The 26,382-nt window shown below is 39.4% G+C and overlaps 1 protein-coding gene across 3 annotated transcripts in view; it reads left to right on the forward strand.

Moving 5' to 3' along the window:
- LOC139751277 (uncharacterized) overlaps nucleotides 1–26,382 on the forward strand; it is a 137,626-nt gene that overhangs the window by 45,838 nt on the left and 65,406 nt on the right. For 2 of the 3 annotated variants that reach the window (XM_071666588.1, XM_071666589.1), the window contains exons 12-15: nucleotides 1,736–1,864; nucleotides 9,151–9,274; nucleotides 16,756–16,935; nucleotides 22,836–22,991. In XM_071666588.1, the coding sequence (XP_071522689.1) occupies nucleotides 1,736–1,864; nucleotides 9,151–9,274; nucleotides 16,756–16,935; nucleotides 22,836–22,991 (589 nt within the window). The remainder of the gene's footprint in view (nucleotides 1–1,735; nucleotides 1,865–9,150; nucleotides 9,275–16,755; nucleotides 16,936–22,835; nucleotides 22,992–26,382) is intronic. The other variant, XM_071666590.1, reaches the window with a different exon arrangement.

Here is a 26,382-nt window from a genome sequence, read left to right on the forward strand (position 1 = left end):
GCTTTTCCATCACCTTAACTTCATTTTCTAGTTTCATAATTATCTCTCAATCATATTTGGATTTTTCATTCAAGTTTGATTTTTCACTTTCATTCATATTATCATCCTCACTACTTCATGCAATTTTATAGTCCTGATCTCCTCAACATTAAGGTCTTACATGCATATTACTATTACTACGTATAATCTGATAAGCTCCACCTAATTATAGACCTCATTATACGAGCTTCCTGTCATATTATGCTACACCAGTGACTTTCCAATCTTGATTTTGTCCTGTATATTATCTCTGTATCATGTAGGCTGGAGGACATCCCTGTGTAGAAAGTACATATTTGTAACATTCACACTTGTTAATGCACATTTAACTTGTATTCTTTCAATGTAAGTACATGTCTTTTGGATACCATACCTAGTTGAAACTCTTACTTTATCTCTCGCTCATCTGTTCATGTCACTCCATGATTAAGTGGGCTTCCTTTCTGAGCCCACATCCTCACATGTTCTAAGTTCTTTCGTTCTCATATTGTGAATATCGTCCATAAATGCTAAGCACATATATCATGAATACAGTCAAGTCGGTAACATAAATTTTCCAACTATAATTATCTCGAGAGTATTCATTTGAATTTTTTTTCAACTACTAATTTTCTTCAAAATTTACATATCCTCCTTTACATGGCTGTTTGTGCCATCTGTCAGCTTCATCTCACACATCTCACTCCATTTTATTAAGATGTTTCACTATACCTATGTTGGTCTTGCATGCATGTACCATATATAGATTATCCTTCCTATAAATATCTTTCATTTCTGTCCACACATGCATTCCCAGTTTTGTTTCTCATATTCTGCTGTGCCATACAAATAAGCACATCTTGGTGGTCAGAGGTGTGGCACATATATCCAAGGCCATGTGCACTGTGTAGAAGATTTTTTTTACACAATTTGGATAGTCAGCTACCATCCCATCTGCTGGCATTGGTCATGGATGCCTAATTTTGTAAAATAGACTTGCTGCCCTTGTTGTCTCCAGAGCTTTTTTAGATATATATGAAAACTTTTGTGGATGCAATTTGACAGGATTTTAGAATTTAAATGGAGTATTTCACAGCAATATTTTTTGTGAGTTTATAACTGTTGCAGTGAGTAGCAGAAAATGGTTGATTATTAGGGGAGAAAGAATACTTCCCACGTATTCCCTGCGTGTCGTCGAAGGCAACTAAAAGGGGAGGGAGCGGGGGGCTGGAAATCCTCCCCTCTCGTTTTTTTTAATTTTCCAAAAGAAGGGACAGAGAAGGGGGCCAAGTGAGGATATTCCCTCAGAGGCCTAGTCCTCTGTTCTAAACGCTACCTTGCCAACGCGGGAAATGGCGATTAGTTTGAAAAGAATGTAGGAATGAAATGATAATGATTGTATTCAGGTGGGTACAGGATTTCATGAATATTAGTACATTTTTTGTTGATTTGTCTGGTATTTTTAAGTACTTTTGATCCTTTGTTGGATGTGATTTTGCAGAATGGATCTGTAGTTCCAAGTCAACATGCATTGATAGGGCAAGGACACCTAGTATATGATTGATAAGTGATCGGTTACAGCTGAAAAAAAGTCTCTCTTTGAATGTCTGTAAACTGTTTGAATTTCTGTCTGTATTATTTTTAGATTTACAACACTTGATGTCAGTCAGCGTGAGAATAATGTATTATTGATGAATTATTCATTATTTATTTCCAGTGGGATCTACGGTGTCTTGAGAGTGTAGAGGTGCTAACTAGTTCACCTTACAAGATTCTGATTACATTTGACACAGTGAGACCTGCTTACAAATCAAGAACCTATGTCTTTGACCATGCTGATTATCAGGTATTTCAGTTGTTTTCTTATTAAATCTCCACATTGCCATTTCTTTATTGATAGCAGGATTATTTTTTTTATTATTTTGCTTTATTGGTGTCTCCCGCATTAGCAAGGTAGCGCAAGGAAACAGATGAAAGAATGGCCCAACATACCCACACACACATGTATATACATACATGTCCACACACGCAAATATACATACCTATACATCTCAACGTATACATATATACACATGTACATAATTCATACTGTCTGCCTTTATTCATTCCTATTGCCACCTCGCCACACATGAAATAACAACCCCCTCCCCCCCTCATGTGTGCAAGGTAGCGCTAGGAAAAGACAACAAAGGCCACATTTGTTCACACTCAGTCTCTAGCTGTCATGTAGTAATGCACCGAAACCACAGCTCCCTTTCCACATCCAGGCCCCACAAAACTTTCCATGGTTTACCCCAGACGCTTCACATGCCCTGGTTCAATCCATTGACAGCATGTTGACCCCGGTATACCACATTGTTCCACTTCACTCAATTCCTTGCACGCCTTTTACCCTCCTGCATGTTGAGGCCCCGATCACTCAAAATCTTTATCACTCCATCTTTCCACCTCCAATTTGGTCTCCCACTTTTCCTTGTTCCCTCCACCTCTGACACATATATCCTCTTTGTCAGTCTTTCCTCACTCATTCTCTCCACGTGACCAAACCATTTTAAAACGCCCTCTTCTGCTCTCTCAACCACACTCTTTTTACTACCACACATCTGTCTTACCCTATTATTACTTACTCGATCAAACCACCTCACACCACATATTGTCCTCAAACATCTCATTTCCAGCACATCCACCCTCCTGCGCACAACTCTATCCATAGCCCACGCCTCGCAACCATACAACAATGTTGAACCACTATTCCTTCAAACATACCCATTTTTGCTTTCCGAGATAATGTTCTCGACTTCCACACATTCTTCAAGGCTCCCAGAATTTTCGCCCCCTCCCCCACCCTATGATTCACTTCTGCTCCCATGGTTCCATCCGCTGCCAAATCCACTCCCAGATTTTTAAAACACTTTACTTCCTCCAGTTTTTCTCCATTCAAACTTACCTCCCAATTGACTTGACCCTCAACCCCACTGTACCTAATAACCTTGCTCTTATTCACATTTACTCTCAACTTTCTTCTTTCACACCCTTCTGCAGTTTCTCACATGAATCAGCCACCAGCGCTTTATCATCAGCGAACAACAACTGACTCACTTCCCAAGCTCTCTCATCCACAACAGACTGCATACTTGCCCCTCTTTCCAAAACTCTTGCATTCACCTTCCTAACAACCCCATCCATATACAAATTAAACAACCATGGAGACCTCACACACCCCTGCCGCAAACCTACATTCACTGAGAACCAATCACTTTCCTCTCTTCCGACACGTACACATGCCTAACATCCTCGATAAAAACTTTTCACTGCTTCTAACACTTGCCTCCTACACCTTATATTCTTGATACCTTCCATTCTAAAGGGTTTAGTTTTTTAATATATTTGTTCATACAAATGTTAGAAATTTATAGATTTATATATTTGTATGGCTTTCACATGAAACTAGTAAATTTGTACCCTGCACTAAGCCCAACAGTTATGTATGGATATGAAACCTAAGATTTCTTGAGCAGACTTAGGAAGACACTGAAAGCAGAAGAATTGGTTGACTTGTGTAGTATAGAAGTGTTTTAGAGTAAGATACGTCTAGGGAAGAATATGCACAAGAATTAAGGATGGTCACAAGAGGAAATTACTGAACAAATTTGTCAGGTTTTCTGTTGATATACTTCTGGAGTGGTGGAGGAAGTTGGTAACCTGAAAGTAAAGAGCTGTAATATTTTCAAGCATATTGTTACAAAAGTATCACATATAAATGATGTTTAGTGTAACATGTAGTGTGCATAGTGTTGTATATCTCTACATTTCCATGTTATGAACCACCAGTATTGTGCCTGTGTGAGTGATTAAAGTAATCTTATATAAACAAACAGGATCTCCATGTCCTTCTTTCTTATCTGAAGGTGAAGACGGATTTCTCTAAACATGCCAGCCACATCCCCCCATCCCCACATTTTAGGTTCACATAGTGTAATATTTCATGACACTATTGTATTATGTACATGTTAGTCACACCAGCACTTTGGCTGAGTAAATGATAAGGGAAGAGTATGAAACAAAATTCAAGAGAAAGAAACAGTACCTTCAGGTCCTCCCATCGTATCATGAGCTGACAGACATGTCATTTATGCCCATCTTCCAGCTTACTGGCCACTCCTTCAAACCAATATGAAGGTAGTTATACTACTTGTGTATTTTTTTATAGTTTTACATGCCAATCCTCAGTTCTTGAAGGAAAAACATGTATTTTTTTGTTTTTTGCATTCTTGGTATTGTAACTTTTGAACCTATCTGCCATTTAGGGGTTTGTCAGATGTTCCAATATGTAGTTTTTAGTAGTTTCACATATTTTTAGCATGTGTTGATTCATGCTCATTGGTTGATATGGAATTGGTATAAATTTAGATCCTTGAATTGGATGATGCATATATCCTTTTGTTTCATCCTGGTCTTATAATTTTGCCCTTGTCATTTTTTTCTTTTTAAGGAAGTGGCTGGTATTCCCAAGTCTTCTATTTCTGATTCTAGTTGGACTCTTGCCTTACATATCTTTGCTTTGAGTGAATCAGTACATTTCTATATTGGCATTCTTGTTATACCTGTAAGAAATTGGAAGCGTTGTTCAGATGCTATAATTTTTTTATCTTTTTTGAACAGTTGCTCTCACATTACATATGTCATCTTTCATTTTATGGAGTACTACTCTCACATCTGGGGAAGTTCTTGTTCATCATGCTTACTAGACAGAGTCAAGTCCAAAACAGTCTGGCTCATCAGGTCCTTCTCAGACCATAGGGATATAAATGAAAAGTTTGTGAGAGGATTTCTAAAGAGAAACTAACCAGAATTTAACGGAGAATAAATAAGTATTTTGAAAGGAGGTTAATAAAAGTAGAAGAGAGTTATGTGTGAGGAATGAAAATATTCAGCAGTTTCCTACTAATACAGGGGTTATGTTCCAGGAAGCCTACAAGTCAGAACTCTGGTTAGCAAGGTGCTAGGCATATAGGAAATGAGGCATTAGGGGGAATGACCCTTCAGATACATATCTCAAATTTTGTGTGTGTGTGTGTGTGTGTGTGTGTGTGTGTGTGTGTGTGTTTGTCCGTGCATGCTGATGACATCTATAAAACTTTAAACCTTGTATGATTTTTTTTTTTAAACAAGTGTGTGTGTGTGTGTGTGTGTGTGTGTGTGTTTTGTGATTACATACTTGTAGTGTATGGGGAGGGAGTTTTTTTTACTTGGGGCCCCATCTTTTTACCAGTCTTTACTGTTTATACAACTTTTTAGATTTTTGTATAATGTCCCCATTAACATAGTGATTAAGAAGCGAACAGTTGCTGGGTGTTTCCTTATCCATGAACTGTAATCTATCTATCTTTATCTATGATGTATGTTCCAGTTTGAATTACCTCAAAGGGGTGGCCACAGCAGTAGTCACCATAACAAGTTAACTCCTGGGCTGCTTCTTCACCTTTATTGCCTAAATTTTGATAGGCCACAAGCAGTGGGCAACTCCAGTGCAGCGTTTGCTGAGGCTCTTGCGTAATGCTCACACATACTACTTTTATCTACTGCTCCTACTATTTTGTCAAAAGACAGGGCTAGTGCATAGTGCTCACAACAGGAAACATTAAAGTTATGAAGAATGAGCTGTGTGAGTTAAGTGTTGTCAAGTATTACATATGACAAGGAGAGATTGTATGTTTGTGGACAGAATGCCAATAGTCTAGCTGGAGCATTAGGTAGTAGTTGGTAGGAGCATTAGATAGAAGTAGTCTTTAGGAACATCGGGTAGGAGCCTTGGCATATACTGTACTACAGTTGCCCTCTGCCACTGGTCTGTTAAGGGTGAGGCATTAAAGGCTATGAAGCAGCACTGGAGTTCACTTGTTATGGTGCCTCCATTTCTATGGCCACCCCTTTGAGGGAGTTCCATTTGGAATAGGTGGCAGAGATATAGATATCAGAAGTGTTTTTGGTAAAGTATGTGGTAAGATTGTGGTTGCATGTTGATGTTAAAAGGATTAGTGAACCATGTGGAACAAAATATCTATTTGCAAGGATAAGGATTTGTAGACCAATTTTTTTAGGTTAGTTAGGTGAGAAAGTTTTCAGAGGAAAAGAATGTGTGTACAGCATGTATGGGTATAGAAAAGGTATGTGATAAAGTTGAAAAGGTGTAGGGAAAGTTTGACTCGATGGGTAGTGGGTAATAGTTGGCAGGCAGCCACTGACCAGGGGGGGTATATTACCATTACTACCTGCCTAAGTATGGGGAGGGTTAGTGATGTCTGTGCACTGAGCCAGCACTTCAGTGGTTTTCAAGTTGCACTCCTCTGACCCAGGTAGCTGTCTTTTCTCTCTGCCTCACTAACACATGGACTACTGGCATTCGGTATACAGTCATACAATCTCTCCTTGGCTTACAAAATACTTGACAACACTTAACTCATACAATTCATTCTTCATAGCTCCAGATTTTCCTTCATTGAGAACTATGCACTATCCCTGCCTTTTGGCAAAATGGTAGGAGCAATAGATAGAAGTAGTTAGTTAGAACATTTGGGCAGGAGAAATAGGTAGTAGTAGTTGATAGGAACATGAGGCTAGAGCATTAGGAAGTAGTCAGTAGGAACATAAGGTAGGAGCCTCTGTATACACTGCACTAGAGTTGCACTCTGTTAGTGGCTCATTAACGATGAGGCACTAAAGGCTTAAGAAGTTGCCCTGGAGTTAACTAACTATGGAGACTTTATTGTTGTAACCACCCTTTAAGGTAGTTCCAGTGGGGAACAGGCATCAGAGATAAAGATAGATAGATAGACATTGTGGTTTGCATGGAATTCTTTTAGAACATTGTTAAGAGCATCTGTAATTCAGTTAATTTATGTTTGAGGGTAAATAATGGTATGAGTGAGTGGATTGAAATAAAGTTGGGAGTATCATCATCATTATATTGGTGGTTTTATGGATGGGTCACTACATGAGAGGAGAGTGGGCTTGAAGAGCTTAACCTGCAGTAGAACAGAATGGAAACTACATCAGTAATTTTATGTAGGTTATGCATTTATCTTGTGTGATTCAGAAGTAGGTTTTATAGTAGGTAACCTTTGAGGGTGAATATTGTGGGTGGGGATATTGAGAGTAAATTCACGTAAGAATGATTATTTTGTTTTTAAAAGATTGGCAGTCATAGCGTAGTATGAGTCTGAATAGTGATTACGTAGTTTATGAGTTCAGGTACGTAAGAGTAGTGATGACTAAGGAGGTTAGTGGGAAGAGAGGAACTGAGTTGTGTTAGGGAGAAAATTTGGAGGTGCTCTGAGAATTCTGGTCAGTGAAAAGAATGCAAGTAGCTTAAGCTAGAAGCTTGCATGGTAGAGTGTTTGTCTCATTTCTGTTATGATGATGTGAAACCTTAGCTTTCCCTAGCATAACTGGTCTGAAATATTAGTAGTAGATATAGATAACTTATGTGATATAATTGGTTGGTTGGCTTTAGGAAAATAGATTATAGACAAAAGAATAAAGATGAGTAGATTAGGGCTTTTAATAGGTTAGAGATATTGTTCTTATATGGCTTATCCGCTCATTGTGCATAGTGGAAGGTTAAGAAGCCTTTACAGCAGTGTATTGTAGAAGTCTTTGTTCACCTTAGCTTGCTGGATGTACTGTTGAGTGAAGGGAGAAGCGGCATGTTTATTATTAATTTTCCAAAAGAAGGAACAGAGAATTGGGCCAGGTGAGGGTATTCCCTCAAAGGCCCAGTCCTCTGTTCTTAACGCTACCTCGCTAATGCGGGAAATGGCGAATAGTTTGAAAAAAAAAAAAAAAAAAAGGTCACAGAAGCATAAAGCAAAGATAAAAAGGAAGAGAATATAGGTCTACAAGTGTGGCATAGTGTTTCAGAATTCAAAAATGACCAGGTGTGTGCAAGCAGTAGAGGTGGATTTCTTCTGAATTTGATGTGGGGAAGGTTTAAGGGGTGAGCTGAATGAAACATAAGGACATTCATGAAATGTCGTATTTAGAAGGGAGTGGTTGATAAAGTGAAATATGAGTTTTGTTACTGATATATGGGAGTGATATAAGGAAACTTTAGTATATGTGTGTGGTGGAGCAAGCAAAGGCAGGAGGCCATGAATATAGTGTATACAGATGAAGGGTGTTTCCAACCTCAGCCTGTAAGTGGTAATAGTGTGAGCAACAAGTCACATTCGGTCATGCAGTATCATTATCACCTAACAAGATTTCAACATGATTAAAGATCTTCCAACTCCAGAGGAGCCCACCTAACCTTGTTCCTTAGTGAAAAATGGCCTTGAAGGTGCAGAGGCCCAAGAAAAGAATCTATAACTGGAAGAAGATCAGCATAAAGTGCATATAGATTTGCAAAGGACAGGAAAATTTAGAGATTTCATAGGTCACCCAACTTGATAATGCTGTTATTCTGTGTTGGATACCCTCACAAAAGGCAAGGTGGTGGTAGTCATAATTATGGAGTAAAGTGTAACATAAGTTTACAAGTGCAGTATTACTTTTTAGAAGGGATGGTCTAGCTTACCTTGATATATGGTAAGTGTGTATAGGTTTTTAATCAAAGAGCAAGTGAATGTGGAAGCTATTTCCCCTAGAATATTATGGAGTATATAAGATGGATGGGTCAAATGTAAAAAATTATGAACATAAAGAATTTCAGGATGGAATGGTTTATCGGAAGCAGTGATTTAGGGAAATGACTTAGACTGAGTATAAATTTAGGTCTGATGAACTTGTAAACCAATGATGAAATCACAGGCATGAAATGTGCATTTTATAGTTGTATAAAAGAAGATGTGTATTTTGGAAGAGAGACTGTATAACCACCCTCCTGGATTATGGAAAACTGTATATTGAATGTTGATGAATAGATGTATAATGTATGAATGTTGTAATGCTTTATTGTGATGCAGTTATCACTAAGTTCATGATGAAGAAAATGCTTTTGCTCTTTAGATATTGGCAGGCTTGGTAATTATACTTTGAATTTAGGCAATGAGCACTGAAGTCAGTGTATCCTTATGAAGATGGTGTATTTTTGACAACTAAGTGTAAGTTATTTGTATTATTCTTTTTTTGCAGAGCTTGATGCAAATTTTGACACCCATCTTAGAGAGGAACACGCTTCAAGAGATGTTACACTCTGCCATGATATGTCTCAAGTGTGATACACAGTTCTCCCGAGACTTGGCATTGCAACCTGATGGTGGGTTTATTATTTGCCTCCTCCTCCTCGTCCTCTTCTTTCCTCCCCATCCTCCTCACTCTTCAATGTCCTTCCTCCTCCTCCTCCTCCTCCTTTTGCTCTTCCTCCTCCTCCTTAAAGGTGAAGCATTTTTGAGTGACTTTGGCCTGTTGGCCAGCTATGAAGTTGGCTAGCTTCTTTTGTCAATGTTGTGGAGGGTGGTGCCAAGTATCTTTTGTGTAAGGATTTGATGGGGGACATTGTCAAATAGCTTTTGATGTCTATAGCCACGAATACTGTGCAGGAAGGGGTTTGTGCTTGGTTGTAGACTTCTAGGTTTTTGTGCAGTGGGGAAGAGTTATTGATCTAAAGCTGTGTTGTGGAGGGGGGTAAAGTATATTACTTGATTTTGTGGAGGGATCAGTTTTTCAAAAGCTTTGGATGCTGATGATAGAAATGACATAAGGAAGTAAGAGGTGAGGAGGTTGGAAGGTTTGGAGGGTTTTAGGATTGGTAATATTAATGATAACATGACCGCTCTCTTCCATTCTGGTATTGAATAATTTTTTAACCAATCATTATAATGCAGTGGTATAGTATGCTACCTTCTCAGCCATGCTGCAGTAATGCACCAGCACTGATTAATTCATGTAGAATGCCTTTAGGGAACAGGAAGGAATTATTGTATATATCTTCCATGGCAAGAGTAATATTGACATGGTAGGTTGTGAAGCTGGAATTCACAGTTTATCCTTATTATTGTCTTTATAACAAAATGTATAGTGTGTGGGAGGTAAGTTGCTAGAAGCAGTGAAAAGTTTTTACCAAGGATGTAAGGCATGTGTACGAGTAGGAAGAGATGAAAGCGATTGGTTCCCAGTGAATATGGGTTTGCGGCAGGGATGCGTGAGGTCTCCATGGTTGTTTAATTTGTTTATAGATGGTGTGGTTAGGGAGGTGAATGCAAGAGTTTTGGAGAGTGGGGGCAAGTATGCAGTATGTTGTGGATGAGAGGGCTTTGGAAGTGAGTCGGTTGTTGTTCGCTGATGATACAGTGCTGGTGGCTGATTCAGGTGAAAACTGCAGAAGTTGGTGACTGAGTTTGGTAAAGCGTGTGAAAGAAGTAAGCTGAGAGTAAATGTGAAAAAGAGCAAGGTTATTAGGTTCAGTAGGTTTGAATGACAAGTTAATTGGGAGGTAAGTTTGAATGGAGAAAAATTGGAGGAAGTAAAGTGTTTTAGATATCTGGGAGTGGATTTCGCAGCAGATGGAAGCGGAAGTGAGTCATAGGGTGGGGAAGGGGGCAAAGATTCTGGGAGCATTGAAGATTGTGTGGAAGGTGAGAACATTATCTTGGAGAGCAAAAATGGATATGTTTGAAGGAATAGTGGCTCCAACAATGTAATATGGTTGCAAGGCATGGGCTGTAGATAGGGTTGTGCGGAGGAGGGTGGATGCGTTAGAAATGAAATGTTCGAGGACATTATGTGATGTGAGGTTGTTTGATTGAGTAAGTAATGAAATGGTAATAGGGATGTGTGGTAATGAAAAGAGTGTGGTTGAGAGAGCAGAAGAGGGTGTGTTGAAATGGTTTGGTTACATGGAGAGAATGAGTGAGGAAAGATTGACCAAGAGGATATTTGTGTCAGATGTGGAGGGAAGAAGGAGAAGTGGGAGATGAAATTGGAGGTGGAAGGATGGAGTGAAAAACATTTTGAGTGATTGGGATCTGAACATATAGGAGGGTGAAAGGTGTGCAAGGAATAGAGTGAATTGGAATGATGTCATATACTGGGATGGAGGTGCTGTCTATGGATTGAACCAGGGCATGTGAAGCGTATGGGGTAGACCATGGAAAGGTCTCTGGGGCCTGGATGCGGAAAGCGAGCTGCAGTTTCGGTGCATTATACATGACAGTTAGAGACTGTGTGAATGAATGTGGCTTTCTTGTCTTTTCCTAGCACTACCTCGCGCGCGCACAGGGGAATGCTATTTCATGTGGCGGGGTGGTGACAGGAATGGATAAAGGCAGGAAGTATGAATATGTACATGTGTATATATGTATATGTCTGTACATGTATATGTATGTATACATTGAAATGTATTGGTAGTATGTGTGCATGTGTGGGCGTTTATGTATACACGCGTATGTGGGGTGGGTTGGGCCATTCTTCATCTGTTTCCTTGCTCTACCTCACTAACCTGGGAGACAGTGATTAAGTATAATGGAATAGATAGATAACAAAAAGTGAAGGGATGAATATGTTTGATAATAGAATGCATGACATATTCATATTCTTTCTAACTTCTGACTTTCCCACAGAATTCTCTATCAGACATATAGTTTTGCAAGGTTTTTTTTCCACCAGTTCCTGTCTGGCATGTTGATGGAGGGAGTGGAGGATAGCGAGAGAGCCTTTACTTTACTGTTTTTCTTTGTTGCTTTTTAGAGGATTGTATCTTTCTCAGTAGTGTTAAGGCAAGACCACCTTGCTTGGACCTTGCGTCTGTATATCTATGTACCCCCCCTCCTCTCTCTCTCTCTCTCTCTCTCTCTCTCTCTCTCTCTCTCTCTCTCTCTCTCTCTCTCTCTCTCTCCTGAGCTAAGTTGGCTCAAATCAAAGCCATCTCATTAATGCTTCATATACATCCATCCCTCGCTTTATGATGGATCACTGTGTGTGATTTTGCTACTCTGCAAGGAACTTCTTTCTTCTAGTCCTTCTTTTCATGCAATAGAAATTTGTTATGTGGATGTGTGTGGTAGAAAGTTTGCCAAACCTCCGAGGGTTGGTGGGTGGAGTAAGTGTGGGTCTTAGGTGGACACCAAATTTCCGCCAGCAGGTCAGCTTTGTAGATACCATAGTTGTTTGTGGATCATTTCTTCTGCAATTTGGATATACAAGCTATTGTGATTTTTCTGTGACCTGCTGTGTTAGCATTGATTGAAGTGGCATCCAAAAGTCCATCCACATAATCATCTCTTACACAAGAAGCAGCAGTTACACAGTAGAGAACCTCTCTGACCTTATATATTTTTAGTAGAAAAGTGTCTCAAATTCATTAAATGACATTTCTCTTAATCTTTGTGTTAATTCTTGATGTATTTATATGATGATAATCCGATTATTATACATATGGGACATAATATCTTAAGCTTTTGCACACATCCCATTTTTGTATGTTTATTGGTTCACTATATGTGCTTTCTCTTTGTATATCATTTTCGCAGAACATAACCCCCGCATAAAGCAAGGGTTGGATGTATACATATAACCCTAGCCTAAGCCAATTGCTAATTTTGTTAACCAACTAGTGTTTCATATTTGATATGGTCAGTTTCAGTGTCAGTACAATATTTGTAAGACAAAGTATGGTAGAGATGGTATATCAGCTTCCCTTGATGTGCATGATTAGTGACATGCTGAGACAGGAAATTCTAGGGATTTGCATTTGTATGAGTCTGTTTAGTAGGGATAGGAGGATCAAAGTAGGCAGTGGCATCCTGCTCTTTGTTAAAGCTCATAGAAAAAACTGCTGTAGCTGTTGGGAATGTCAACTTCATTTTTTTTTTTTTCGCTGTCTCCCGCATTTGCGAGGTAGCGCAAGGAAACAGAAGAAAGAAATGGCCCAACCCACCCCCATACACATGTATATACACACACGTTCACACACACAAACCCACACACCCATACATCTCAATGTACACATATATATATACACACACAGACACATACATATATACCCATGCACACAATTCACACTGCCTGCCTTTATTCATTCCTATCGCCACCTCGCCACACATGGAATGCCATCCCCCTCCCCCTCATGTGTGCGAGGTAGCACTAGGAAAGGATAACAAAGGCCCCATTCGTTCACACTCAGTCTCCAGCTGTCATGCAATAATGCCCGAAACCACAGCTCCCTTTCCACATCCAGGCCCCACACAACTTTCCATGGTTTACCCCAGACGCTTCACATGCCCTAATTCAATCCACTGACAGCACGTCAACCCCGGTATACCACATCGATCCAATTCACTCTATTCCTTGCTCGCCTTTCACCCTCCTGCATGTTCAGGCCCCGATCACTCAAAATCTTTTTCACTCCATCTTTCCACCTCCAATTTGGTCTCCCACTTCTCCTCGTTCCCTCCACCTCCGACACATATATCCTCTTGGTCAATCTTTCCTCACTCATTCTTTCCATGTGCCCAAACCATTTCAATATACCCTCTTCTCCTCTCTCAACCACGCTCTTTTTATTTCCACACATCTCTCTTACCCTTACATTACTTACTCGATCAAACCACCTCACACCACACATTGTCCTCAAACATCTCATTTCCAGCACATCCACCCTCCTGCGCACAACTCTATCCATAGCCCACGCCTCGCAACCATACAACATTGTTGGAACCACTATTCCTTCAAACATACCCATTTTTGCTTTCGGAGATAATGTTCTCGACTTCCACACATTCTTCAATGCTCCCAAGATTTTCGCCCCCTCCCCCACCCTATGATTCACTTCCGCTTCCATGGTTCCATCCGCTGCCAGATCCACTCCCAGATATCTAAAACACTTTACTTCCTCCAATCTTTCTCCATTCAAACTCACCTCCCAATTGACTTGACCCTCAACCCTACTGTACCTAATAACCTTGCTCTTATTCACATTTACTCTTAACTTTCTTCTTTCACACACTTTACCAAACTCAGTCACCAGCTTCTGCAGTTTCTCACATGAATCAGCCACCAGCGCTGTATCATCAGCGAACAACAACTGACTCACTTCTCAAGCTCTCTCATCCACAACAGACTTCATACTTGCCCCTCTTTCCAAAACTCTTGCATTCACCTCCCTAACAACCCCATCCATAAACAAATTAAACAACCATGGAGACATCACACACCCCTGCCGCAAACCTACATTCACTGAGAACCAATCACTTTCCTCTCTTCCTACACGTACACATGCCTTACATCCTCGATAAAAACTTTTCACTGCTTCTAACAACTTGCCTCCCACACCATATATTCTTAATACCTTCCACAGAGCATCTCTATCAACTCTATCATATGCCTTCTCCAGATCCATAAATGCTACATACAAATCCATTTGCTTTTCTAAGTATTTCTCACATACATTCTTCAAAGCAAACACCTGATCCACACATCCTCTACCACTTCTGAAACCACACTGCTCTTCCCCAATCTGATGCTCTGTACATGCCTTCACCCTCTCAATGAATACCCTCCCATATAATTTACCAGGAATACTCAACAAACTTATACCTCTGTAATTTGAGCACTCACTCTTATCCCCTTTGCCTTTGTACTTCATTTTTATAGAACTTAAAGATAAACTATGTAAAAGTATGACAGTAGGATTAAGTTATAGGCCCCTGCACAGATGCTGGAGCTAGACGAGATTTTTCGATCAGTTGACAGAAATTTGTTATAAAGAAGATTCTATCAAAGTAGATTTTAACATGCTGATATCTAAATGGGGAGAATTCCCTTCCAATAACTGTGCACGTGGGTTCTACCAAGATTTGTTCAGTAGTGCCTTCATCCAATTAGTCGAGAAACCTACTCATGACAAGAATGTATTAGATTTAGGTCTTACTTCAAATAAAGATCACATTATTAATGCTGAAATTGGAGAAAAGTTTGGCACAAGTGATCACCGACAATTTACTTTTGAGGTTGCTTTAAACGCCAGGTAATATTGATCAAAATGACAATTATGAAAAAGTACCCAATTTTAAACTTGCTGACTTTAATATGCTTCATGATACTTTTGGCAGACAAACCTAGGATGATATATAATCATCGAAAATGACATTAACATTTGGAAAAGTTATCTAAGACTTGATTTGTCTGATTTTACTCACAGTAATGGATACTAACTTGTGGTCAAACAATTGCCTTGAATGAGGTGAATTACTTTTTATTCAACGGAATTGTTAACATATTGAAAGACTTTCAGGTGGTTGAAAGCAGTACTGTAGATATGCTTAAGAATAGACTTGATAAATGCTTCACTTCAGGTCCACGACTTCCATATTTTGTGACTCCATGGTCAAAATGACAGTTTGCAGGTTATTTTACTCTTTTCCCTGCATGCTTTTCACCTTCATGCATGTTCAGGTCCTGATCGCTCATAATCTTTTTCACTCTGAATTATCTGTATGCTTTCCTAACTTTACCACACTATTCTGTAAGTTTCTGATATCTTTTCCAATCACAAACAACCTTAAAAGGACCAAATAGTCTGTTGCTGTTTGCTTTTCTTTGTATTCTTGTTTATTTTTATCAGAGTCTAAATTGTCCCAGGCTCTTGCCTTGTAATTGAAATCCTCCATCATCAGGACTTTACCATCTCCAAGGAGGAAGTATCTCCCTGCTTCCTTATCATCCTGATTTTTCCTCCTTAATTATCGTAGTATAATCATTATTGCTGGTATTAACTAACCTCCAAGCATATTTTAGTATGTATAACATGGTTACTGCAAGTTTACTTCTACATGTTGCCTCTTCCTACCGTCAATTAAATTCACAGGGGTGACGTTTTGGTATGCAGAGATGCTTCATGTAATTAGCAACTGCCATAAGTATCGGGAAAAAATACTTCTGTGTTAGTTACCCATATAACACAGAGGGAGAAGGTATGGCCCTGTCCTCTCAAGTGTATTCGCTTGCTGCTTTCAGTAATGTTGCCTTGCCTTCGTGTGTTCTCGACTGAGCAAATTAGTGATTGTCACTTGGGTACTAATGATAGTGATATTGACTTGATAGATGTTGAATGTGATCTTGGTTATTGTAAGAAAGTGATCCTGATGGTGACATAGAGGAAATAAGATTGTAATTTTCTTGTGAAAGTGATGGTAGGCATATGTGTAGATGCCTCAGGTCATTGTGCAATGAATAATAAAACTGTGCATGTAATTGTGAATAATGTATGTATTGGAAAATTATGTAAATAGAACAGAATGAATGAGTGATATATCTGAAAATTATGTCAATAAACCATATGTAAAAACCCTTTAGTGCACAGTGAAACATTAAACATAGTATATGTTTTTCACTGGTTATCATGTTACAGAATCTCCCAAAGTGGGAAGTTTGTTATCATTATGAAGGGAGAACAATTATGTGTGAGAGTTGCAGAAACTAAGTGCATTGGTGGTTGGTTACTGAGGTGATGATATAACCTATCATGCCAGATGTTATAATTCCACCAATGCATCTCCATCAAATGCACGAACAATAGATGTCTGTACAGCACTAAGTAAGATTGATTTGCTTGATTTTTCTTAACTTGGTCTTTCGTATTGATGGAAAGATTAAGATAATTTTTTATTTTTTAGTAAACCATCTGTGGGCTCCCTATATTTTGGGAGTCTCATAGTTTAAGGGTGAAAAGCATGTCTTAAATGTTATTTCCTTTTATTTCCTCCCATACATTGTCTTTCATAGGATGTTCATTCATTGCAGGATCGGATACATTGAAATGCCCCAACTGTGGTGGGGGAGTTGTGGTGCGAGTGGAGAATGTAGATCACCCAGCTGTGTCTAACTCAGATACACGGGATGTAGCAGGTCCACTTTCCAGCACTCCAGTCAACAAGACTTCAGTACAAACATCAAATTTTGTAGCAGGTCCTCCTCCACCTGGTAATATATGGAAAGTTAATTAGTTTCCTTGGATTGTATGAGTAATCTGTTGTTGCTTGCAGCTTTGAAGCATTAGATTGCTTTTATTTATGGTTTTATGGTTTCTGATTTAGATTGTGAGATGATAGTGGTCTAGAAACATTAGTACTTGAATTTTTGCCAACTGGATTTGAATTCTAGGCAGCATCTGCTGGAAATGATGGCTGTGGTTGTGTTTCCAGGTCATAGAAGCATGTTGTCTATAACATGATGATTTATGTATGGCAACAGGTTGGCAGAATTATTGAATATAATGTGGATTTAAAAGCACATGAGAAAGAGGATGCAGAATTATCATTTCCAGAACAGTACCTAGAGACATGAAATGTGTGGAAGGAGAGATCATTATCTCGGAGAGCAAAAATGGGTGTGTTTGAAGGAACAGTAGTTCCAACAGTATTATATGGTTGCGAGGCATGGGCTATGGAAAGGGTTGTATGGAGGAGAGTGGATGTGTTGGAAATGAAGTGTTTGAGGACAAATGGTGGTGTGAGGTGGTTTGATTAAGTAAGTAATGGAAGGGCAAGAGAGATGTGTGGAAATCGAAAGTGTGGTTGAGAGCAGAAGAGGGTGTTGAAATAGTTTGGACATATGGAGAGAATGAGTATGGAAAGATTGACATAGAGGATACATGTGTCAAAGTAGGAGGGAACAAGAAGTGGGAGACCAAATTGGAGGTGGAAAGATGGAGTGAAAAAGAAGTTGAGCGATTGGGGCCTGAACATACAGGAGGGTGAGAGGCGTGTGAGGAATAGAGTGAATTGGAACGCTGTGGTATTCCAGGGTTGACATGCTGTCAGTGGACTGAACCAGAGCATGTGAAACGTGTGGGGTAAACCATGGAGAGGTCTATGGGGTCTGGATGTGATTAGGAAGCTGTATTTTCAGTGCATTACACATGACAGCTAGAGACTGTGAACAAATGTGGCCTTTTTTGTCTGTTTTCCTGGCGCAACCTCGCTGAAGCATGGGGTAGCGACGCTGCTTCCTTTGGGACGGGGTAGCACCAGGAATGGATGAAGGCAAGCAAGTATGATTATGTACATGTATGTCTATATCTATTTTTTTTTTTTTCTGTCTCCCGCGTTTGCGAGGTAACGCAAGGAAACAGACGAGAGAAATGGCCCAACTCACCCCCATACACATGTATATACATACGTCCACACACACAAATATACATACCTACACAGCTTTCCATGGTTTACCCCAGACGCTTCGCATGCCCTGATTCAATCCATTGACAGCACGTCAACCCCGGTATACCACATCGATCCAATTCACTCTGTTCCTTGCCCTCCTTTCACCCTCCTGCATGTTCAGGCCCCGATCACGCAAAATCTTTTTCACTCCATCTTTCCACCTCCAATTTGGTCTCCCACTTCTCCTCGTTCCCTCCACCTCCGACACATATATCCTCTTGGTCAATCTTTCCTCACTCATTCTCTCCATGTGACCAAACCATTTCAAAACACCCTCTTCTGCTCTCTCAACCACGCTCTTTTTATTTCCACACATCTCTCTTACCCTTACGTTACTTACTCGATCAAACCACCTCACACCACACATTGTCCTCAAACATCTCATTTCCAGCACATCCATCCTCCTGCGCACAACTCTATCCATAGCCCATGCCTCGCAACCATATAACATTGTTGGAACCACTATTCCTTCAAACATACCCATTTTTGCTTTCCAAGATAATGTTCTCGACTTCCACACATTCTTCAAGGCTCCCAGAATTTTCGCCCCCTCCCCCACCCTATGATCCACTTCCGCTTCCATGGTTCCATCCGCTGCCAGATCCACTCCCAGATATCTGAAACACTTTACTTCCTCCAGTTTTTCTCCATTGAAACTTACCTCCCAATTGACTTGACCCTCAACCCTACTGTACCTAATAACCTTGCTCTTATTCACATTTACTCTTAACTTTCTTCTTTCACACACTTTACCAAACTCAGTCACCAGCTTCTGCAGTTTCTCACATGAATCAGCCACCAGCGCTGTATCATCAGCGAACAACAACTTACTCACTTTCCAAGCTCTCTCATCCCAACAGACTTCATACTTGCCCCTCTTTCCAAAACTCTTGCATTCACCTCCCTAACAACCCCATCCATAAACAAATTAAACAACCATGGAGACATCACACACCCCTGCCGCAAACCTACATTCACTGAGAACCAATCACTTTCCTCTCTTCCTACACGTACACATGCCTTACATCCTCGATAAAAACTTTTCACTGCTTCTAACAACTTGCCTCCCACACCATATATTCTTAATACCTTCCACAGAGCATCTCTATCAACTCTGTCATATGCCTTCTCCAGATCCATAAATGCTACATACAAATCCATTTGCTTTTCTAAGTATTTCTCACATACATTCTTCAAAGCAAACACCTGATCCACACATCCTCTACCACTTCTGAAACCACACTGCTCTTCCCCAATCTGATGCTCTGTACATGCCTTCACCCTCTCAATCAATACCCTCCCATATAATTTACCAGGAATACTCAACAGACTTATACCTCTGTAATTTGAGCACTCACTCTTATCCCCTTTGCCTTTGTACAATGGCACTATGCAAGCATTCCGCCAATCCTCAGGCACCTCACCATGAGTCATACATACTTTAAATAACCTTACCAACCAGTCAATAATACAGTCACCCCCTTTTTTAATAAATTCCGCTGCAATACCATCCAAACCTGCTGCCTTGCCGGCTTTCATCTTCCGCAAAGCTTTTACTACCTCTTCTCTGTTTACCAGATCATTTTCCCTAACCCTCTCGCTTTGCACACCACCTCGACCAAAACACCCTATATCTGCCACTCTTATCATCAAACACATTCAACAAACCTTCAAAATACTCACTCCATCTCCTTCTCACATCACCACTACTTGTTATCACCTCCCCATTTGCGCCCTTCACTGAAGTTCCCATTTGCTCCCTTGTCTTACGCACTTTATTTACCTCCTTCCAGAACATCTTTTTATTCTCCCTAAAATTTAATGATACTCTCTCACCCCAACATACATATCTATGTATGTGTGTGTATATGTATGTATGTGTGTATATTTGGATTTTTTTCATATACTTAATTGCTGTTTCCCGCATGAGTGAGGTAGCACCAGGAAATGTACATGTATATGTGCGTGTATGGGTGTTTATGTATATATTTGTTTACATGAGTGGATGGGCCATTCTTTGTCTTTTTCCTGGTGCTGCCTCATTGATGCAGGAAATGGTGATCAAGTATAATAAACAATATAAATGAAATAGATAGAAGAAATATATTGGTCAAAGATATATGAAATTACAGCAAAGAAGATGAGAAAGACTGTTCAACACAGTACTAGGAGAAATAATGAACCTATTATTTTTTTCAATAAATAGGTGTAAGCATTTACTGAAACATTAGAAAGGAAATTTCAGTGTAGATAAATGAAAATTATAGTTTATCTAGCAAAAGGTAAGAAGTTGTGTATTGCTTTTATGGATCAAGAGAAATCATATGACAGAGTCGAGTGGAATGCTTTGTGGGATGTGTTAAGGATATATGGGGTAGGGTGTCAACTGCTGGATGCTATGAAAGCCTTCCGTAGAGTAGCAAATGCATGAGGAAGAGTGGATGAAGAGTTGAAAGTGTTGGTTTACATGTGGCTGTGAGGCAGTGCTGTGTGGTGTTGCCTTGGCTTTTATACATATATATATATGGATGGAGTGATAAGAGAGGTGAAAGGAGGGTGCAAAGATGGAGTGTGGGAGTGAGGTATGGTGACTAGTGACAAGCCTGTTTGCAAGGGACATTGTGTCGTCTGTTGAGAGTGAGGAGGAGTTGCAGAAGGTTTCAAGTGTGTTTTATGATGTGTAAGCATAGGTGATTGGATGTAAATGTGCATTTAAGTAAAGTAATGGTGCTTGAAAGGAAACATTGAAAGTATAGATTTTGCAAAACTCAACAGAGTGAAAGAAGGAAGTGTATTAAACTGTGTTATAGGTATGGTAGGGAGAAAGACTGGAGGAGGTGAGAAAATTTAAGTATTTAGGGGCTATCTTGGATAAGTTTGGTGTTATGGATGAAGAGATAAAGGAGAGAGCAGTACAGGTTGAAGAGATTGGGTCTTGTAATAGAATAGTGAAGGGTAGAGGTGTAAGTATGGAAGTGAAGAAAGAATTAAGGGACAGCATAATCCTCCCAACCCTGACATATGCAGCTGAAATGAGATGAGGGGGCTTGGATATGATTAGATGGAATGAAGAAAGAAATTAAGGGGTGTATGAAAAATTCAGTATGGCAGGGAATGCAAAAGGAATGAATTGAGTGGTAGAGCGGGTGAAACATAATACTTTGTGATAGTTTGGGCGTATGGAAAGAATGCAAGACTGGGAGTTTACGAGGAGAGTGCATGATTTTACAATTAAAGGAGTTTGTGAGAGAAAGGTCACCTCTGACATTGGAAAGTAGAGTGAAAGAGTGCATGGAATAATGTATGCAAGGGAGGCATATAAGGACAGGGATTAGTGGAGACTTTTGCTGTGGACACTCCCTTGATGGGAGTTCCCAGAAGGAATGGGCATCAGAGATATAGATAAATAGATAGGGAAATGGTTGGCTAAGTTTTGTACCGAAGGGTGTGATGAAGATTTCCAGGCTTATAGATAGTTAAATGGTTCGCTAGATTTTGCTCCAGAAGGTGCAATGAGGATTTCCTGGCCAGGTAAAAAAAAAAGTTCCTTAACTAAGACTGCTGAAGTTTCAATTCACAAGAAAAAATGGGGATTTTATTTTTTTTTGTGCACATGATCATAAGAAGAGAAAGTTAAATCTTTTTCTTCCAGTAGGTAATGTTTTTCTATGCTACGAATGATTAAATCTCAAAGTCATAGGAAAAAAATAATGGGTATGATATTTTTTTGTGCACATTTCATGGCCTTCTCTCTTATTCCAGCAACTCAGTATTTTTCACTTTGATATCATTCTTATCATGTATTGTTAAAGCTCCCTTAGCATATTTGAGTTTTTTTTTTGGGGGGGGGGGGGGGGCTCAGGTTGGGTTGAATTTCAAAAAGTCACCTTAAATAATGATCCATATAATGTGATGCTCTGAAAATTAGGTTTAGGCATTATTTACACTTCTAAGTCCCCATCACAGATTGGTTCTTTTACTTATTTTTTCATCTTTATAATGTACTATCATGATAAATTTCACAAGCCATTTATAAGACTCGTGTAAGTTATTCGGGAAAAAAAAATTAATTTAATTTGAAGGGGGAAGTTGTAGGGGCTATACATTGTCAGGCATCATGGAAAATCCAAAGTTCCCTTGCTAACTAGGGAAAGTAAAGTATTAAACATTATCATTAAATTGCAGAAAGAACCATTTGAATTTTGGATATTACCTAGTTCCTACCTTTAGTGTTGTGTCCTCATGAAGAATTGATCACACTGGTTTGGATCGGAAGTTATGTCATTCAAGTTTCTGTTAAAGTTTGTTTTCAGATATTAATTGATGTCCGCTTGGCAAGTTTGAGGTCTCACAGAAGCTGAACCATTGAATGATTTTTAGGACTGCAGAGCAGTTCTTTTTCAAAAGCAAAACTTCGTATATTGATAGAGCTTTGCTAAAGTATTATAAGTGTTGCTTATTTTTGATTAATTTGTTAACATGAGTGGATTATGATTGTCATGTATATAATGTGGTTATTTCATCTTTTGTCGTATTAGTTTATATTTTTTTCAGCTTTTGTCCTTGTACATTTGTATTGGAATATAAGTTTTGTTGATTTGGTATTTTTGTGAATTTGAAAGTTCTGTATTATAAAACCATCATAAGTTGTCATCTTATCAGGGACAGATTCAGGATCATGTTTGGGAGAGTCTAGTGAGAGTGTTAGCGTGTGCAGTGAGGCATCGTCCTCTGTGCGACGGGAGTCTGATGTGGAGGTGATATCTAACCCATCTGTGTCTAGCATTGAAGTTCTCAATGATCAGCATATTATTCATGGTTAGTGGATAGCTTTATTTCTCAAAGACATTACAAAATATAATGAATATGATTTTTTTCATGTGTTATCTCCTTATGTAATATGATTAACTACCCTTCATGTATACCATCTGTAGTCTTGTGAAAAGATTACTCATACTTGTCACTTATTGCCTGTGTGTCCTTTGGAAAGGAGGTCAGGAGTGCGAGAAAAACAAGAGCACATGGGAACATTGGTTTGGGAACAAGTGAGAAAATTGTAACAAATAGCAATGAGGTGAAGAGGAGATGAAGTGAGTACTCTGAGGGTGGAGATGAAGTGAGTACTTTAAGGGTTTGATGAATGTGTCATGATTAGGTGGCATTGTAGGGTGTTTGGGCTGGGGAGGTATGTGAGGTGAGAGTCTCAGCAAGTGGTTTAGTGAAGAGAGAAGAGGTGGTGAAGGTCTTGCATAAGGTGAAATGTGACAAGGAAACTGGAGTGGATGGTATTACAGTTGAATTTCTAAAGAAAGGGGTAACTGAGTAGTTGATTGCATAGAATTTGTAGTGTCCATATGGATCATCATGAGATGTCTGAGGATTGATGGAATTCATTAATGGTGCTATTGTATAAAGTCAAAGGGACAATGGTGTGTTCAAATTACAGAGGTATAAATGTGTTGGATGTTCCTGGTAAGTTACATGGAAAAGTGGTGATTGCAAGGGTGGTACCATGGACGGATCATCAGACTGGGGAGGAACATTTCATATCTGCATTGGTAGATGATGTGTATATCAGGTGTTTTGCTCTAAAGAATATGCATGAGAACAGAAAAACAAAGGATTTGTATGTGGCAATTATGGATCTGGAGAAAGCATATAATGGGTTTAGATACAGATGCTTTGTGGAAGGTGTTATGAATATATGGTGTAGGAGAGTAACATCTTTGCAAGTAGGGAAAGAGGAGGGTGAGTGATTCCAAGTGAAGGAAGATCTGCATCATGGGTGTGTGATGTCATCTTTGCTTTTTATTATGTATATTGATGGGATGGATAGGAAGATAAATGCAAGGATCTTGGAGTAAGGGGTGAGTTGCAGTGTATAGGGGGCATGGTGGCTTGGGAAGTGAGTTGTTTGCTGATGACATGGCACCAGTGGCAGACTTTTATGAGAAACTGCAAAAAGTTGATGTGAGAGTTTGGGAGTGTTTGTAAAAGGAGAGAGTTGAGAGTGTATGTAAATAAAAGCAAAGTCATTAGGTTTAGTATAACAGAGAAACAGGTCAGTTAGGGTGTGAGTTTGAACGAAGAATTAAGGAAGTGAAGTGTTTTAGGTACCTCAGAGTGATATGGCAGTGAGTAGATCCATGGAAACAGAGGTGAGTCATAGGGTAGGTGAAGGGGCAGATGACCTAAGAGCATTGAGGAATGTATGGAAAGAGAGGTCACTATCTGGGAAGGCAGAAATGGGTATTTTTGAAGGTATAGTGATTCCAAAAATGTTGTATGGATGTGAGGCTTAGGCTGTAGATGAGAAAGTATAGAGGAGGGTAGATGTGTTGGAAATGTAATATTTGAGGGCAGTGTGTAGTGTGAGAGGGGATGATCAAATAAGTAACGATAGGGTAAGAGAGAGGTGCGATAAGAAAAGTGCAGTTGAGAAACCTGAGGAGGGTGTGCTGAATTGATTTGGACATAGAGAAGGTATGTGTTAAAAATAGAGGGAACAAAGAGAAGGGGGTGACTAAATTGAACACAATAGGATGGAATGAAACAGATTTTGAGTAGTTAGGTCTTAAACATGCTGGAGGATGAAAGTCTTGCATGGGATAGAGAGAATTGGAGTGATGTGGTGTACAGCAGCTGATGGGCTGGCAATGGACTGAAGCATTCTATGGAGCCTGTTTGTGTTTAGGGAGCTGTGATTTTGTTGCATTACAAACAACAGAGGTTGAATGTGAGTGAATGAGGCCTTTTCTTTGTCTACTGTTGGTGCTATCTTGGTGATCCAGGAAACTGTGGACGAGTATATTTTCTCATGATGTGATAAGATGTGATTAACTTTTTTTCCTGTGTACTGCCTGTGCTTTTGTGAAAATATTACTCTTAATCCTAACTTATTTCCTTTGTCATACAGCTCATAACAGTGGTTGCTTTGTCAGATATGGTACACCTTTTCAATTTAGATGTTTTCTGTTTTCCAAAAGACTAAACAGACAACCAAATTTCTGTATCCTCATTGAATGACAAAGGTTTTTAGTGCTATGGGAATTAATGTACAGGAGGGTGTAAGGTATGCATGGGATGAAATTAATTGGGGGCATTTAGTTGACTTCCAAGTTTTTATTACCTATTTTTAGTTTGGTAAGAGAGTTGTACACTCATGAGGCCCATTCTCCTGAACTTGCTGTGCCATAAAGTAAAATGTTTTTTGAACCTTTGTAAACTGCCAGCATTGACTGCCTCATTGCTTAGTTTATGCTAACTATCCACCTTCCTAATACTAAACCAGTACTATCAACATCCTTTCTACCAAGCTTTTTACCCATCTGTTTGTTATGGCCTCTGGTTACCATGGTGCTGTTTCTCTTGAAGAAATGTTCCTATTCAGTATCATCCAGCTGGTTTAGAAACTTGAAGCCAGCTGTCATGTCCTTCCTATCTCTCCTCTCCTAAAAAAAACGAAAACCTAACTGAGAGGATACAGAGAAGAGCAGTTGAGGTGGCTCCTGAACTAAGAGAAATTATAATAGTATCGTGGGACAACATTGGACTGAACCAGAGAGTATGAAGTTTTCGGGGAAACCATGGAAAGGATGTGTGGACCCTGTTTGTTGATAGGGGGCTGTGGTTTCAGTGTATTACCCATGACAGCTATAGAGTGGATATGAGCAGATGAGTACATATCTTCATCTGTGAACAAGTATGAAATTATTATTTTTTTTCATTAGTATACTTAGTCGCTGTCTCCTGCGTTAGCGAGGTAGTGCAAGGAAACAGATGAAAGAATGGCCCAATCCACCCACATACACATGTATATACATAAACGCCCACACACGCATATATACATACCTATACATTTCAACGTATACATTCATACACATACATAGACATATACATATATACACATGTGTGTATTCATACTTGCTACCTTTACCCATTCCAGTTGCCACCCTGCCACACATGAAATAGCACCCCTCTTCCCCCGTGCGCGCACGAGGTAGTGTTAGGAAAAGACAACAAAGGCCACATTTGTTCACACTCGGTCTCTAGCTGTCATGTATAATGCAGTGTCCTATACTACCTAGAAAGAAAGTAAAGGAAGACATTTTTTGCATTCTGTTAGATAATTGATGCAATTTGTGTTAGATAATTGATGCAATTTGACTTGTGTTTTCTTTAAGCTTGCTGTGCTAAATGCCGTCATACT

Source organism: Panulirus ornatus, chromosome 11 (assembly GCF_036320965.1).
Source record: "Panulirus ornatus isolate Po-2019 chromosome 11, ASM3632096v1, whole genome shotgun sequence".
Lineage (NCBI taxonomy): Eukaryota > Metazoa > Arthropoda > Malacostraca > Decapoda > Palinuridae > Panulirus > Panulirus ornatus.